At 45.9% G+C, this 18,473-nt stretch overlaps 1 protein-coding gene across 1 annotated transcript; it reads right to left on the bottom strand.

Moving 5' to 3' along the window:
• Positions 1-906: 906 nt before the first annotated feature.
• LOC129839196 (tektin-3-like) lies at positions 907-17,405 on the bottom strand. The gene is made up of 7 exons (XM_055906504.1): positions 16,601-17,405; positions 15,242-15,319; positions 14,683-14,753; positions 13,769-13,904; positions 6,413-6,694; positions 6,153-6,307; positions 907-1,515 (listed from the first exon to the last, which is right to left on the bottom strand). The coding sequence occupies exons 1-7, from the start codon at positions 17,159-17,161 to the stop codon at positions 1,299-1,301; spliced, it is 1,500 nt and encodes a 499-aa protein (XP_055762479.1). The 5' UTR covers positions 17,162-17,405; the 3' UTR covers positions 907-1,298.
• Between the last annotated feature and the right edge of the window lie 1,068 nt (positions 17,406-18,473).

Here is an 18,473-nt window from a genome sequence, read left to right as displayed (position 1 = left end):
TAGACTGTTATCTATTTAGACTCTTAGCTTAAAATTGGACACCAGATCTGTTTTACACTGGGACACCAGATCTGGCTTAGAATTGGACACCAGATCTGGTTTACACTGGGACACCAGATCTGGCTTAGAATTGGACACCAGATCTGGTTTACACTGAGACACCAGATTTGACTTCGAATTGGACACCAGATTTGAATGACAGAAGAGACTGGGACACCAGATCTGAATGACAGAAGAGACTGGGACATCAAATCTGGTTTACACTGGGACACCAGATATGAATGACAGAAGAGAATGGGACACCAGATCTGACTTAGAATTGGACACCAGATCTGAATGACAGAAGAGAATGGGACACCAGATATAAATGACAGAAGAGAATGGGAAACCAGATATAAATGACAGAAGAGAATGGGACACCAGATTTGAATGACAGAAGAGAATGGCACACCAGATATGAATGACAGAAGAGAATGGGACACCAGATCTGAATGACAGAAGAGAATGGGACACCAGATATAAATGACAGAAGAGAATGGGACACCAGATATAAATGACAGAAGAGAATGGGACACCAGATATGAATGACAGAAGAGAATGGGACACCAGATATGAATGACAGAAGAGAATGGGACACCAGATCTGACTTAGAATTGGACACCAGATCTGATTTAGAATGGGACACCAGATCTGAATGACAGAAGAGAATGGGACACCAGATCTGAATGACAGAAGAGAATGGGACACCAGATCTGAACGACAGAAGAGAATGGGACACCAGATATGAATGACAGAAGAGAATGGGACACCAGATATGAATGACAGAAGAGAATGGGACACCAGATATAAATGACAGAAGAGAATGGGACACCAGATATAAATGACAGAAGAGAATGGGACACCAGATATGACTTAGACACCTTTATTCAACAGAACCACAGAAGAGAAGAGAAAGGACCTTCAATCTGTCTCTGTGTGTCTGTTTATGTCTTGTCTATGTGTGTCCCACCAGTCTAGGGGGGTGTGTCTTGTCTACGTGTAACCCACCAGTCTAGAGGGGTATGTCTTGTCTACGTGTAACCCACCAGTCTAGGGGGGTATGTCTTGTCTACGTGTAACCCACCAGTCTAGGGGGGTATGTCTTGTCTACGTGTATCCCACCAGTCTAGAGGGGTATGTCTTGTCTATGTGTGTCCCACCAGTCTAGGGGGGTATGTCTTGTCTACGTGTAACCCACCAGTCTAGAGGGGTATGTCTTGTCTACGTGTATCCCACTGGTCTAGAGGGGTATGTCTTGTCTACGTGTATCCCACCAGTCTAGGGGTGGAGGGGTATGTCTTGCGGAGTCCTAGACATCTCTCCTGGTCGATAAAGAGGGAGAGGGCCTTAGTGTAGAGCTCCTGTTCTAAAACACTCTTACAGTCAGCCAGCTGCTGCAGGGTAGCCTGGGCTTCAGACAACCTCTGTCTTAGAGATAAAACTGTGTCCTGGAGACCAGACACCTCAGACAGTAACCTGGAATAGAGAGAGGGAGAGGGAGAGGGAGAGGGAGAGGGAGAGGGAGAGAGAGAGGGAGAGAGAGAGAGAGAGAGAGAGAGAGAGAGAGAGAGAGAGAGAGAGAGAGAGAGAGAGAGAGAGAGAGAGAGAGAGAGAGGGAGAGGGAGAGGGAGAGGGAGAGGGAGAGAGAGAAAGGTATTGTTTTTGAGAAAGGCCGCTGTAGGCAGACATGGCTCTCAAGCGAAGACAGGCTATGTGCTCACTGCCCACAAAATGAGGTGGAAACTGAGCTGTACTTCCTAACCTCCTGCCCAATGTATGACCATATTAGAGACACATATTTCCCTCAGATTACACAGATGCACAGAGAATTAGAATTCGATTTTGAATCGATTTTGATAAACTCCCGTATCTACTGGGTGAAATACCACAGTGTGCATCACAGCAGCAAGATTTGCCACAAGAAAAGGTCAACCGGTGAAGAACAATCACCATTGTAAATACAACACATATTTATGCTTTTTCTTCTTCTCTTTTGTACATTAACCATTTGCACATCGTTACAACACTGTATATATACATAATATGACATTTGTAATGTCTTTATTATTTTTAAACTTCTTTATGTGTAATTTTTATTGTTTATTTCACTTTTGTATATTATCTACCTCAATTGCTTTGGAAATGTTAACATATGTTTCCCATGCCAATAAAGCCCCTTGAATTGAATTGAATTGAGAGAGACAGAGAGAGAAAGAGAGACAGCGAGAGAGAGACAGACAGACAGACAGACAGACAGACAGACAGACAGACAGACAGACAGACAGACAGACAGACAGAGAGACAGACAGACAGACAGACAGACAGAGAGACAGACAGACAGACAGAGAGACAGACAGACAGACAGAGAGACAGACAGACAGACAGACAGAGAGACAGACAGACAGACAGACAGACAGACAGACAGACAGACAGACAGAGAGACAGACAGACAGACAGAGAGACAGACAGACAGACAGACAGACAGACAGACAGACAGACAGACAGAGAGTGAGAGGCAGAGAAGCAGAGATGCAGAGAGACAGAGACAGAGAGAGAGTCATATTATATTTACATATATACAGTCGTGGCCAAAGGTTTTGAGAATGACAGAAATATTAATTTCCACAAAGTTTGCTGCTTCAGTGTCTTTAGATATTTTTGTCAGATGTTACAAGTGTTATAAGTGTCAAAGGCTTTTATTGACAATCACATGAAGTTGATGCAATGAGTCAATATTTGCAGTGTTGACCCTTCTTTTTCAAGACCTCTGCAATCCGCCCTGGCATGCTGTCAATTAACCTCTAGGCCGCATCCTGACTGATGGCAGCCCATTCTTGCATAATCAATGCTTGGAGTTTGTCAGAATTTGTGGGGTTTTGTTTGTCCACCCGCCTCATGAGGATTGACCAAAAGTTCTCAATGGGATTAACCTGTCTAGAACTGGGGTTTCGTCCCTCGCCAACAGCCAATGAAATTGCAGGGCGCCAAATTCAATCAACAGAAATCTCATAATTCAATTTTCTCAAACATACAAGTATTAGACACCATTTTAACGATAAAATTCTCTTTAATCCAACCACAGTGTCCGATTTCATAAAAGCTTTTCTGCGAAAGCAGAACATGTTATGTTAGGTCAGCAACTAGTCACAGAAGGCATACAGCGATTTTCCAACCAAAGAGAGGAGTCACAAAAAGCTGAAATATTGATGAAATTAATCACTAACATTTGATATTCTTCATCAGATGACACTCCCGGGACAACATGTTACACAATATATGTATGTTTTGTTCGATCAAGTTCATATTTATATCCAAAAACCTCAGTTTACATTTGGCTTTGCCTCCAAAACTTCCCGTGAATTTGCACAGAGCCACATCAAATCACAGAAATACTCATAATAAACATTGATAAAAGATACAAGTATTATTCACAGATTTAAAGATATGCTTCTCCTTAATGCAACTGCTGTGTCAGATTATTATTTTTTTATTACGGAAAAAGCAAACCATACAATAATCTGAGTACGGCGCTCAGAAAGACCAACACAACCCAAGAAGATATCCGCCATGTTGGAGTCAACATAAGTCAGAAATATCATTATAAATATTCACTTACCTTTGATGATCTTCATCAGAATGCACTCCCAGGAATCCCAGTTCCACAATAAATTTTTGATTTGTTCAGTAAAGTTTATCATTTATGTCCAAATACCTAATTTTGTTAGCGCGTTTGGTAAACAAATCCAAACTCACGACGAGCGTGCAAGTCCAACGGAAAGTACGGACGAAAAGTCCAAAAAGTTATATTACAGGTCGTAGAAACGTGTCAAACTAAGTATAGAATCAATCTTTAGGATGTTTTTAACATAAATCTTCAATATTGTTCCAACCGGAGAATTCCTTTGTCTTCAGAAAAGCAAATGGATCGGGAGCTACCTCTCATGTGAACGCGCTTGGTCAGCTCGTGGCTGCTGGCAGACCTCTGACTCAATCCCCTCTCATTCGGCCACACTTCACAGTAGAAGCATCAGACAAGGTTCTAAATACTGTTGACATCTAGTGGAAGCCTTAGGAAGTGCAAGATGACCCATATCCCTCTGTATATTCAATAGGGGCTGAGTTGAAAAACTACAAACTTCAGATTTCCACCTTCCTGGTTGGATTTTTTCTCAGGTTTTTGCCTGCCATATGAGTTATGTTATACTCACAGACATCATTCAAACAGTTTTAGAAACTTCAGAGTGTTTCCTATCCAATACTACTAATAATATGCATATATTAGCATCTGGGACTGAGTAGGAGGCAGTTTACTCTTGGAACGCTTTTCATCCAGACATGAAAATGCTGCCCCCTATCCAGAAGAAGTTTTAAGGTCTGGGGAGTTTTCTGGCCATGGACCCAAAATATCTATGTTTTGTTCCCCGGGCCGCTTAGTTATCACTTTTGCCTTATGGCAAGGTGCTCCATCATGCTGGAAAAGGTATTGTTCATCACCAAACTGTTCCTGGATGGTTGGGAGAAGTTGCTCTCGGAGGATGTGTTGGTACCATTCTTTATTCATGGCTGTGTTCTGAAGCAAAATTTGAGGGAGCCCACTCCCTTGGCTGAGAAGCAACCCCACACATGAATGGTCTCAGGATGCTGTACTGTTGGCATGAAAAAAGACTGATGGTAGCGCTCACCTTGTCTTCTTCAGACAAGCTTTTTTACAGATGCCCCAAACAATCGGAAAGGGGATTCATCAGAGAAAATGACTTTACCCCAGTCCTCAGCAGTCCAATCCATGTACCTTTTGCAGAATATCAGACTGTCCCTGATGTTTTTCCTGGAGATAAGTGGCTTCTTTGCTGCCCTTCTTGACACCAGGCCATCCTCCAAAAGTCTTCGCCTCACTGTGCATGCAGATGCACTCACACCTGCCTGCCACCATTCCTGAGCAAGCTCTGTAATGGTGGTGCCCCGATCCTGCAGCTGAATCAACTTTAGGCGACGGTCCTGGCGCTTGTTGGACTTTCTTGGGCGCCCTGAATCCTTCTTCACAACAATTGAACCGCTCTCCTTGAAGTTCTTGATGATCCAAGAAATGGTTGATTTAGGTGCAATCTTACTGGCAGCAATATCCTTGCCTGTGAAGCCCTTTTTGTGCAAAGCAATGATGATGGAACGTGTTTCCTTGCAGGTAACCATGGATGACAGAGGAAGAACAATGATTCCAAGTACCACCCTCCTTTTGAAGCTTCCAGTCTGTTATTCGAACTCAATCAGCATGACAGAGTGATCTCCAGCCTTGTCCTCGTCAACACTCACACCTGAGTTCGAATGGAAATGCTGAAATGCAGTGGGATTTCTTTGGGGGGGGATTCAGTTCATTTGCATGGCAAAGAGGGACTTTTTGCAATTCATCTGATCACTCTTCATAACATTCTGGAGTATATGCAAATTGCCATCATACAAACTGAGGCAGTAGACTTTGTGAAAATTAATATTTGTGTCATTCTCAAAACTTTTGGCCACGACTGTATAAACATTTCTAATGTCTTTATTGTTTTGGAACTTTTGTGATGTTTACTGTTCATTTTTATTGTTTATTTCACTTTTGTTTATTATCTACTTCACTTTCTTTAGTAATGTTAACATATGTTTCCCATGCCAATCAAGCCCCTTGAATTGAATTGAGAGACAGAGAGAAACGCATACAGATAAATATATTGTTAGCCACTTAGCCTACATGCTATGTTAGCCACTTAGCCTACATGCTATGTTGGCCACTTAGCCTACATGCTATGTTAGCCACTTAGTCTACATGCTATGTTAGCCACTTAGCCTACATGCTATGTTAGCCACTTAGCCTACATGCTATGTTAGCCACTTAGCCTACATGCTATGTTAGCCACTTAGCCTACATGCTATATTAGCCACTTAGCCTACATGCTATGTTAGCCACTTAGCCTGCATGCTATGTTAGCCACTTAGCCTACATGCTATGTAAGTGTGAGAGTGTGTGTATCTGGTGTCTCCCTGTGTGTGTGTGTGTGTGTGTGTGTGTGTGTGTGTGTGTGTGTGTGTGTGTGTGTGTGTGTGTGTGTGTGTGTGTGTGTGTGTGTGTGTGTTACCTGGTATGTGGGTGGTCCCTGCAGAGCTCCATGTTAGGTCTATGGGTGCGTTCCTCCAGCCTGGACTGAGCCACTCTGAGGGGAGCTCTCTTCGCCCAGATGGACCCCTCCAAATCGGAGATGGTACGCTCCGTCTGGTGCATCTCCTGCAGGGTCTGGAGAGAGATGGAGAGGGAGGGGGGTCAGCACACAAACACACATGGACACACAAAACAATGACAAAAAGACACATACAGACCCCCCCCCCCCCCCCCCCCCACCTTGGCCAGGTGCTGCTGTAGCGTGTTCTTAGCGTGTGTGTTCTGGTTGACACGGAGTGTGAAGGCGGCGTTGACACGGCTGTACTGAGACCACATGTCTCTCGCCGTGGCAACCAGGGTTCGCTCCACCAGCTCCGTTACGTCCCGGGTGGCTCGCCGCTCCGACGCCGAATTCCCGATGTTGTCCTCCGAATACTGCACCCACGACACCGGCACTGAGACACTACCGGGAGGGAGGAGGGACAAAACACGTGTTGTCAGGGTTTCCTTTGTGTGTTGCACCTGGTTGAATGAAGTGTTTGAAGAAAACCGTGTGAGAGTCCATTACCTGGTATCTACCAGGCTGAGGTCAGGGTAATAGTTGGTAGCAGTATAACAGTTGGTCAGTGTTACCTGGTATCCAGGAGACTGAGGTCAGGGTAAAAGTTGGTAGCTGGATAACAGTTGGTCAGTGTTACCTGGTATCTACCAGGCTGAGGTCAGGGTAATAGTTGGTAGCAGTAGAACAGTTGGTCAGTGTTACCTGGTATCCAGGAGGCTGAGGTCAGGGTAATAGTTGGTAGCAGTATAACAGTTGGTCAGTGTTACCTGGTATCTACCAGGCTGAGGTCAGGGTAATAGTTGGTAGCAGTAGAACAGTTGGTCAGTGTTACCTGGTATCCAGGAGGCTGAGGTCAGGGTAATAGTTGGTAGCAGTATAACAGTTGGTCAGTGTTACCTGGTATCCAGGAGGCTGAGGTCAGGGTAATAGTTGGTAGCAGTATAACAGTTGGTCAGTGTTACCTGGTATCTACCAGGCTGAGGTCAAGGTAATAGTTGGTAGCAGTATAACAGTTGGTCAGTGTTACCTGGTATCCAGGAGGCTGAGGTCAGGGTAATAGTTGGTAGCAGTATAACAGTTGGTCAGTGTTACCTGGTATCTACCAGGCTGAGGTCAGGGTAATAGTTGGTAGCAGTATAACAGTTGGTCAGTGTTACCTGGTATCCAGGAGGCTGAGGTCAGGGTAATAGTTGGTAGCAGTATAACAGTTGGTCAGTGTTACCTGGTATCTACCAGGCTGAGGTCAGGGTAATAGTTGGTAGCAGTATAACAGTTGGTCAGTGTTACCTGGTATCTACCAGGCTGAGGTCAGGGTAATAGTTGGTAGCAGTATAACAGTTGGTCAGTGTTACCTGGTATCCAGGAGGCTGAGGTCAGGGTAATAGTTGGTAGCAGTATAACAGTTGGTCAGTGTTACCTGGTATCTACCAGGCTGAGGTCAGGGTAATAGTTGGTAGCAGTATAACAGTTGGTCAGTGTTACCTGGTATCTACCAGGCTGAGGTCAGGGTAATAGTTGGTAGCAGTATAACAGTTGGTCAGTGTTACCTGGTATCCAGGAGGCTGAGGTCAGGGTAATAGTTGGTAGCAGTATAACAGTTGGTCAGTGTTACCTGGTATCCAGGAGGCTGAGGTCAGGGTAATAGTTGGTAGCAGTATAACAGTTGGTCAGTGTTACCTGGTATCCAGGAGGCTGAGGTCAGGGTAATAGTTGGTAACAGTATAACAGTTGGTCAGTGTTACCTGGTATCCAGGAGGCTGAGGTCAGGGTAATAGTTGGTAGCAGTATAACAGTTGGTCAGTGTTACCTGGTATCTACCAGGCTGAGGTCAGGGTAATAGTTGGTAGCAGTATAACAGTTGGTCAGTGTTACCTGGTATCCAGGAGGCTGAGGTCAGGGTAATAGTTGGTAGCAGTATAACAGTTGGTCAGTGTTACCTGGTATCTACCAGGCTGAGGTCAGGGTAATAGTTGGTAGCAGTATAACAGTTGGTCAGTGTTACCTGGTATCCAGGAGGCTGAGGTCAGGGTAATAGTTGGTAGCAGTATAACAGTTGGTCAGTGTTACCTGGTATCCAGGAGGCTGAGGTCAGGGTAATAGTTGGTAGCAGTATAACAGTTGGTCAGTGTTACCTGGTATCCAGGAGGCTGAGGTCGGGGTAATAGTTGGTAGCAGTATATCAGTTGGTCAGTGTTACCTGGTATCTACCAGGCTGAGGTCAGGGTAATAGTTGGTAGCAGTATAACAGTTGGTCAGTGTTACCTGGTATCTACCAGGCTGAGGTCAGGGTAATAGTTGGTAGCAGTATAACAGTTGGTCAGTGTTACCTGGTATCCAGGAGGCTGAGGTCAGGGTAATAGTTGGTAGCAGTATAACAGTTGGTCAGTGTTACCTGGTATCTACCAGGCTGAGGTCAGGGTAATAGTTGGTAGCGGTATAACAGTTGGTCAGTGTTACCTGGTATCCAGGAGGCTGAGGTCAGGGTAATAGTTGGTAGCAGTATAACAGTTGGTCAGTGTTACCTGGTATCCAGGAGGCTGAGGTCAGGGTAAAAGTTGGTAGCTGGATAACAGTTGGTCAGTGTTACCTGGTATCTACCAGGCTGAGGTCAGGGTAATAGTTGGTAGCAGTAGAACAGTTGGTCAGTGTTACCTGGTATCCAGGAGGCTGAGGTCAGGGTAATAGTTGGTAGCAGTATAACAGTTGGTCAGTGTTACCTGGTATCTACCAGGCTGAGGTCAGGGTAATAGTTGGTAGCAGTATAACAGTTGGTCAGTGTTACCTGGTATCTACCAGGCTGAGGTCAGGGTAATAGTTGGTAGCAGTATAACAGTTGGTCAGTGTTACCTGGTATCCAGGAGGCTGAGGTCAGGGTAATAGTTGGTAGCAGTATAACAGTTGGTCAGTGTTACCTGGTATCTACCAGGCTGAGGTCAGGGTAATAGTTGGTAGCAGTATAACAGTTGGTCAGTGTTACCTGGTATCTACCAGGCTGAGGTCAAGGTAATAGTTGGTAGCAGTATAACAGTTGGTCAGTGTTACCTGGTATCCAGGAGGCTGAGGTCAGGGTAATAGTTGGTAGCAGTATAACAGTTGGTCAGTGTTACCTGGTATCTACCAGGCTGAGGTCAGGGTAATAGTTGGTAGCAGTATAACAGTTGGTCAGTGTTACCTGGTATCCAGGAGGCTGAGGTCAGGGTAATAGTTGGTAGCAGTAGAACAGTTGGTCAGTGTTACCTGGTATCTACCAGGCTGAGGTCAGGGTAATAGTTGGTAGCAGTATAACAGTTGGTCAGTGTTACCTGGTATCTACCAGGCTGAGGTCAGGGTAATAGTTGGTAGCAGTATAACAGTTGGTCAGTGTTACCTGGTATCCAGGAGGCTGAGGTCAGGGTAATAGTTGGTAACAGTATAACAGTTGGTCAGTGTTACCTGGTATCCAGGAGGCTGAGGTCAGGGTAATAGTTGGTAGCAGTATAACAGTTGGTCAGTGTTACCTGGTATCTACCAGGCTGAGGTCAGGGTAATAGTTGGTAGCAGTATAACAGTTGGTCAGTGTTACCTGGTATCCAGGAGGCTGAGGTCAGGGTAATAGTTGGTAGCAGTATAACAGTTGGTCAGTGTTACCTGGTATCCAGGAGGCTGAGGTCAGGGTAATAGTTGGTAGCAGTATAACAGTTGGTCAGTGTTACCTGGTATCTACCAGGCTGAGGTCAGGGTAATAGTTGGTAGCAGTATAACAGTTGGTCAGTGTTACCTGGTATCCAGGAGGCTGAGGTCAGGGTAATAGTTGGTAGCAGTATAACAGTTGGTCAGTGTTACCTGGTATCCAGGAGGCTGAGGTCAGGGTAATAGTTGGTAGCAGTATAACAGTTGGTCAGTGTTACCTGGTATCCAGGAGGCTGAGGTCAGGGTAATAGTTGGTAGCAGTATAACAGTTGGTCAGTGTTACCTGGTATCTACCAGGCTGAGGTCAGGGTAATAGTTGGTAGCAGTATAACAGTTGGTCAGTGTTACCTGGTATCCAGGAGGCTGAGGTCAGGGTAATAGTTGGTAGCAGTATAACAGTTGGTCAGTGTTACCTGGTATCTACCAGGCTGAGGTCAGGGTAATAGTTGGTAGCAGTATAACAGTTGGTCAGTGTTACCTGGTATCTACCAGGCTGAGGTCAGGGTAATAGTTGGTAGCAGTATAACAGTTGGTCAGTGTTACCTGGTATCCAGGAGGCTGAGGTCAGGGTAATAGTTGGTAGCAGTATAACAGTTGGTCAGTGTTACCTGGTATCCAGGAGGCTGAGGTCAGGGTAATAGTTGGTAGCAGTATAACAGTTGGTCAGTGTTACCTGGTATCCAGGAGGCTGAGGTCAGGGTAATAGTTGGTAGCAGTATAACAGTTGGTCAGTGTTACCTGGTATCCAGGAGGCTGAGGTCAAGGTAATAGTTGGTAGCAGTATAACAGTTGGTCAGTGTTACCTGGTATCTACCAGGCTGAGGTCAGGGTAATAGTTGGTAGCAGTATAACAGTTGGTCAGTGTTACCTGGTATCCAGGAGGCTGAGGTCAGGGTAATAGTTGGTAGCAGTATAACAGTTGGTCAGTGTTACCTGGTATCCAGGAGGCTGAGGTCAGGGTAATAGTTGGTAGCAGTATAACAGTTGGTCAGTGTTACCTGGTATCCAGGAGGCTGAGGTCAGGGTAATAGTTGGTAGCAGTATAACAGTTGGTCAGTGTTACCTGGTATCCAGGAGGCTGAGGTCAGGGTAATAGTTGGTAGCAGTATAACAGTTGGTCAGTGTTACCTGGTATCTACCAGGCTGAGGTCAGGGTAATAGTTGGTAGCAGTATAACAGTTGGTCAGTGTTACCTGGTATCCAGGAGGCTGAGGTCAGGGTAATAGTTGGTAGCAGTATAACAGTTGGTCAGTGTTACCTGGTATCTACCAGGCTGAGGTCAGGGTAATAGTTGGTAGCAGTATAACAGTTGGTCAGTGTTACCTGGTATCTACCAGGCTGAGGTCAGGGTAATAGTTGGTAGCAGTATAACAGTTGGTCAGTGTTACCTGGTATCTACCAGGCTGAGGTCAGGGTAATAGTTGGTAGCAGTATAACAGTTGGTCAGTGTTACCTGGTATCTACCAGGCTGAGGTCAGGGTAATAGTTGGTAGCAGTATAACAGTTGGTCAGTGTTACCTGGTATCCAGGAGGCTGAGGTCAGGGTAATAGTTGGTAGCAGTATAACAGTTGGTCAGTGTTACCTGGTATCTACCAGGCTGAGGTCAGGGTAATAGTTGGTAGCAGTATAACAGTTGGTCAGTGTTACCTGGTATCCAGGAGGCTGAGGTCAGGGTAATAGTTGGTAACAGTATAACAGTTGGTCAGTGTTACCTGGTATCTACCAGGCTGAGGTCAGGGTAATAGTTGGTAGCAGTATAACAGTTGGTCAGTGTTACCTGGTATCTACCAGGCTGAGGTCAGGGTAATAGTTGGTAGCAGTAGAACAGTTGGTCAGTGTTACCTGGTATCCAGGAGGCTGAGGTCAGGGTAATAGTTGGTAGCAGTATAACAGTTGGTCAGTGTTACCTGGTATCTACCAGGCTGAGGTCAGGGTAATAGTTGGTAGCAGTATAACAGTTGGTCAGTGTTACCTGGTATCCAGGAGGCTGAGGTCAGGGTAATAGTTGGTAGCAGTATAACAGTTGGTCAGAGTTACCTGGTATCCAGGAGGCTGAGGTCAGGGTAATAGTTGGTAGCAGTATAACAGTTGGTCAGTGTTACCTGGTATCCAGGAGGCTGAGGTCAGGGTAATAGTTGGTAGCAGTATAACAGTTGGTCAGTGTTACCTGGTATCTACCAGGCTGAGGTCAGGGTAATAGTTGGTAGCAGTATAACAGTTGGTCAGTGTTACCTGGTATCTACCAGGCTGAGGTCAGGGTAATAGTTGGTAGCAGTATAACAGTTGGTCAGTGTTACCTGGTATCCAGGAGGCTGAGGTCAGGGTAATAGTTGGTAGCAGTATAACAGTTGGTCAGTGTTACCTGGTATCTACCAGGCTGAGGTCAGGGTAATAGTTGGTAGCAGTATAACAGTTGGTCAGTGTTACCTGGTATCCAGGAGGCTGAGGTCAGGGTAATAGTTGGTAGCAGTATAACAGTTGGTCAGTGTTACCTGGTATCTACCAGGCTGAGGTCAGGGTAATAGTTGGTAGCAGTATAACAGTTGGTCAGTGTTACCTGGTATCCAGGAGGCTGAGGTCAGGGTAATAGTTGGTAGCAGTATAACAGTTGGTCAGTGTTACCTGGTATCTACCAGGCTGAGGTCAGGGTAATAGTTGGTAGCAGTATAACAGTTGGTCAGTGTTACCTGGTATCCAGGAGGCTGAGGTCAGGGTAATAGTTGGTAGCAGTATAACAGTTGGTCAGTGTTACCTGGTATCTACCAGGCTGAGGTCAGGGTAATAGTTGGTAGCAGTATAACAGTTGGTCAGTGTTACCTGGTATCTACCAGGCTGAGGTCAGGGTAATAGTTGGTAGCAGTATAACAGTTGGTCAGTGTTACCTGGTATCTACCAGGCTGAGGTCAAGGTAATAGTTGGTAGCAGTATAACAGTTGGTCAGTGTTACCTGGTATCTACCAGGCTGAGGTCAGGGTAATAGTTGGTAGCAGTATAACAGTTGGTCAGTGTTACCTGGTATCCAGGAGGCTGAGGTCAGGGTAATAGTTGGTAGCAGTATAACAGTTGGTCAGTGTTACCTGGTATCTACCAGGCTGAGGTCAGGGTAATAGTTGGTAGCAGTATAACAGTTGGTCAGTGTTACCTGGTATCTACCAGGCTGAGGTCAGGGTAATAGTTGGTAACAGTATAACAGTTGGTCAGTGTTACCTGGTATCCAGGAGGCTGAGGTCAGGGTAATAGTTGGTAGCAGTATAACAGTTGGTCAGTGTTACCTGGTATCTACCAGGCTGAGGTCAGGGTAATAGTTGGTAGCAGTATAACAGTTGGTCAGTGTTACCTGGTATCTACCAGGCTGAGGTCAGGGTAATAGTTGGTAGCAGTATAACAGTTGGTCAGTGTTACCTGGTATCCAGGAGGCTGAGGTCAGGGTAATAGTTGGTAGCAGTATAACAGTTGGTCAGTGTTACCTGGTATCTACCAGGCTGAGGTCAGGGTAATAGTTGGTAGCAGTATAACAGTTGGTCAGTGTTACCTGGTATCCAGGAGGCTGAGGTCAGGGTAATAGTTGGTAGCAGTATAACAGTTGGTCAGTGTTACCTGGTATCTACCAGGCTGAGGTCAGGGTAATAGTTGGTAGCAGTATAACAGTTGGTCAGTGTTACCTGGTATCTACCAGGCTGAGGTCAGGGTAATAGTTGGTAGCAGTATAACAGTTGGTCAGTGTTACCTGGTATCCAGGAGGCTGAGGTCAGGGTAATAGTTGGTAGCAGTATAACAGTTGGTCAGTGTTACCTGGTATCCAGGAGGCTGAGGTCAGGGTAATAGTTGGTAGCAGTATAACAGTTGGTCAGTGTTACCTGGTATCTACCAGGCTGAGGTCAGGGTAATAGTTGGTAGCAGTATAACAGTTGGTCAGTGTGTGACAGTGGCTGTCGATCTGGAGAGCTCTGTGTTTATCATCCATGTCTTTTTCCAACTGGTGTTGCACTCTCCTGTTGGACCTGCACACACACACACATACACACACGCACACACACACACACACACATGCACGCACGCACGTACGCACACACAAACACACACACACACACACAGAGAGACACAGACACACATCAATCCATCCAGGCCCTGTTGAGTCTGACTTAATCCAGTTAGCCAGCCCCTACCACGTTATCATCAAGTGTTGAGTCTGACCTAATCCAGTTAGCCAGCCCCTACCACGTTATCATCAAGTGTTGAGTCTGACCTAATCCAGTTAGCCAGCCCCTACCACGTTATCATCAAGTGTTGAGTCTGACTTAATCCAGTTAGCCGGTCCCTGCCACGTTATCATCAAGTGTTGAGTCTGACTTAATCCAGTTAGCCGGCCCCTACCACGTTATCATCAAGTGTTGAGTCTGACTTAATCCAGTTAGCCGGCCCCTGCCACGTTATCATCAAGTGTTGAGTCTGACTTATTCCAGTTATTCCACAAAACAATGTCCAGAAATAAAACGATGGTTTGTGATTGTTTGTTCAACTTAATTCTTGTTGCAGTGATTCATCTCAGCAGTAGTCTGAGTAATCTGTAGTGTAGTGGGCTCTGTAGTTACAACTAAAGGTCAACTGCGTGTGTGTGTGTGTGTGTGTGTGTGTGTGTGTGTGTGTGTGTGTGTGTGTGTGTGTGTGTGTGTGTGTGTGTGTGTGTGTGTGTGTGTGTGTGTGTGTGTGTGTGTGTGTGTGTGTGTGTGTGTGTGTGTGTGCGTGTGCGCGTGCATGTGCGTGTGTGTGTGTACTCACTCCAGCTGTTTCTGGACTTTATCTCTGATCCTCTCCAACTGTTCCTGAGAAGACCTGATCACTGTTACCTCCTGAAGAGAGATATGGAAGGAGAGGGAGAGAGATGGAGGGAGAGAGAGGGAGAGAGAGATTGCAGGAGAGGGAGAGGGAGAGAGATGGAGAGAGAGAGGGAGAGAGAGGGAGACGGAGGGAGGGAGGGAGGGAGGGAGGGAGGGAGGGAGGGAGGGAGGGAGGGAGGGAGGGAGATGGCAGGAGTGGGAGAGGGAGAGAGATGGAAGGAGAGAGAGAGAGATGGAGGGAGGGATGGAGATGGAGAGAGATGGAGGGAGAGAGAGGGAGGGGAGAGATGGCAGGAGAGGGAGGGAGGGAGGGAGGGAGGGAGGGAGGGAGGGAGGGAGGGAGGGAGGGAGGGAGGGAGGGAGGGAGGGAGAATAGCATTGTTACCACAGAACGAAGGTGATTGGAAATAAAAGCGATGTAGACAGGACAGGTCAGACATACCTGGGGTGGTGGACTTAGTCTCTAAATAAACCTTCTACAATGTGTGTTTGTGTTTCACCTGCACCAGTTCTTTCTCCACTACATCGATGACTCCGTCGTTGAGTTTCTGACACTGGAACTGGCACTCCTGCGACATCTGACCAACACACACACACACACACACACACACACACACACACACACACACACACACACACACACACACACACACACACACACACACACACACACACACACACACACACACACATAAATAAACACACGCAGACACTCACACACACACACAACCATTTAGTTTCATTCTATAACACATTATTTACTTTACTGTAGACACTAGCCTGGGTGCCAGTCTGGTTCTCTTTACAGTAGACACTAGCCTGGGTGCCAGTCTGGTTCCCTTTACAGTAGACACTAGCCTGGGTGCCAGTCTGGTTCCCTTTACAGTAGACACTAGCCTGGGTGCCAGTCTGGTTCTCTTTACAGTAGACACTAGCCTGGGTGCCAGTCTGGTTCCCTTTACAGTAGACACTAGCCTGGGTGCCAGTCTGGTTGTCTTTACAGTAGACACTAGCCTGGGTGCCAGTCTGGTTCTCTTTACAGTAGACACTAGCCTGGGTGCCAGTCTGGTTTTCTTTACAGTAGACACTAGCCTGGGTGCCAGTCTGGTTTTCTTTACAGTAGACACTAGCCTGGGTGCCAGTCTGGTTCTCTTTACAGTAGACACTAGCCTGGGTGCCAGTCTGGTTTTCTTTACAGTAGACACTAGCCTGGGTGCCAGTCTGGTTCTCTTTACAGTAGACACTAGCCTGGGTGCCAGTCTGGTTCCCTTTACAGTAGACACTAGCCTGGGTGCCAGTCTGGTTCTCTTTACAGTAGACACTAGCCTGGGTGCCAGTCTGGTTCCCTTTACAGTAGACACTAGCCTGGGTGCCAGTCTGGTTTTCTTTACAGTAGACACTAGCCTGGGTGCCAGTCTGGTTCCCTTTACAGTAGACACTATCAATCCCAATGATATGTTTAAATGTGCGTAACAAATAACACCCTAATTCTTATTAAGGCTGGTGCACTAGTATATAGAGGGAATTCTATGTTATTAAGGCTGGTGCACTAGTATATAGAGGGAATTCTATGTTATTAAGGCTGGTGCACTAGTATATAGAGGGAATTCTATGTGTAATTTTGAATACAGACCAAGTTGTATATTTACTGCGGCTACTAGTTCTACAGCTTAACCAGCTCTTCCCTTATCTTACAAAACACAGGACTTTTCAACCCGGAATCGTATTAAACACGTTAAAGAAGAAAATGCCAAGACACCCATCACCGTAGTATCTCACTATCCTCAGAAACTCCTAATCAATACATAGATAAATTATCTCATTCGTGTTTATCGATCATCTTTCTGTCACTCTCTCACCTGCAATGGGCCGTCGGTCTCCTTTAAGGCCCTGTCCAACCGAAATTTGACCTGACGTAGCCTCTCGGTGTCGCGGAGAAGCTGCTCGAGCTCGAACCCCAGCTCGCTCCGCCAGAACGAGATTTCCGTTATCCGTTCACCGATCCACCGGGAGCTGTCAGACTGCGTTCGCCGAGTCAGCTGCTCTTTACTCTGGATCAACCGGGAGGTCTCGCGCCAAAAGCTTTCCGCGTGTCGCCTGCTGCTCTCCAAGCGCCGGTAGTTTACGTTGTTGGCGCCCAGCCAATCTTCCCGGGTGATCTGACACATGGCCACCGGGGTCGGTTTGAGAGGCGGCATCCTAACGAGCTGTTCCTCTCCCCAAGGGGTCTCGAACGGCTCCGTGGATTTCCGCTGAACAGAGACCAGCCTGGGTTTGGACTTCCCGCTTCCCGTTAGGTCGAAGCTGACGTGCTGTGGCTGAAGATGCGTGGCAGTGAAGCCCTTGTAGCTGTCTCTCATGGTGGTCAGGGTCGGTAAGAATCCAGAGGGGCAAGGCCGCAAGGATCCGTAGACTTCCATCGGTGCTGGAGATCCTGAGCGTCCGGGTGGGACCTGCTGTCCGGCTGCTCTCGGTGACAGACAGAGAGCCCTTAAATACTGTTGTTTTATAACCTGATGACTCCGGGTTTATGACAGGGACATTGTGACATCATGATAGAACTGCTGGAGGCCCATAGAATACCTGTTACAGTACTTAGAACGATTTCAAATTCAATTCTCCCTCCCTCTCTCTCTCTCTCTCATCCCTCTCTCATCCCTCTCTCTCTCTCTCTCTCTCTCTCTCTCTCTCTCTCTCTCTCTCTCTCTCTCATCCCTCTCTCATCTCTCACTCTCTCTCTCTCTCTCATCCCTCTCTCATCTCTCACTCTCTCTCTCTCATCCCTCTCTCATCTCTCACTCTCTCTCTCTCTCTCTCTCTCAAATTAAAATAAAAATTCAAGCTGCTTAATTGGCATGAAAAACATTGTGTCAATATTGCCAAAGCAACAACAAATATACATTGCAATACAATTCTAAACAATAAACAAATAATAGTATAAAATGGTAGTAAATAATAATTCAAAAATTAAATACAAAAATAACAACAATAAAATGGTGACAGTCAATAGTATAAATGTAATAAATATAAACATCTAAACATCTATAACTAAATAACTGTCATCTTCACCACCACCATCACTAAACTGCTATCACTACCATCACCCTACTACCCATACCACTACTATTTGGAATGATAAACAACAATAATAATAGAAACAACAATAATAATAATAATAACAATAATACGAATAATAAGTAAGTTACTATTTACTATGCAGATGTTATTATTCAGTGTACCTCAGGCTTTGGCAGGCAAATACATATTTGTATTATAAATATTCATTGTATTAATATTCTGATTCCTAATGCTGTGTGTGCGGCGGGGGGGGGGGGGGGGGGGGGGGGGGGGGGCAATCATTCTAGCCTGTCATACGGCGCCTGTGTAATAATATGGCTGCAGTGAATGAGAATGAGTGTGTTCCAAACATAGATGTTGTTTTGTCAACCTTGGTACAGCCGATCTGCCAACGTCTGTCTGTAGCATCCAAACAGTAATATTAACGGTCTGAGGAAAGGTGAGACTCTCACCAACATGACGGTTGGTTTTCCTCTTGGACGCCCACGGGGCCTCACAAGACTCGTCTGAATGTCCACCGCTACCAGTTGGAAAAATGAATGGAAATGTTTAGCGACAAAAAATAAGGGGTTAAATACATGTAAAAGAATAATAAAACCTTTAAAAAAAAAAATCCTGATCTTTCTTATATGTCTCAGAAATAAGACACTTCAG

This window comes from Salvelinus fontinalis, chromosome 40, assembly GCF_029448725.1.
Source record: "Salvelinus fontinalis isolate EN_2023a chromosome 40, ASM2944872v1, whole genome shotgun sequence".
NCBI lineage: Eukaryota > Metazoa > Chordata > Actinopteri > Salmoniformes > Salmonidae > Salvelinus > Salvelinus fontinalis.
This window is presented reverse-complemented; position numbering and strand designations above follow the sequence as displayed.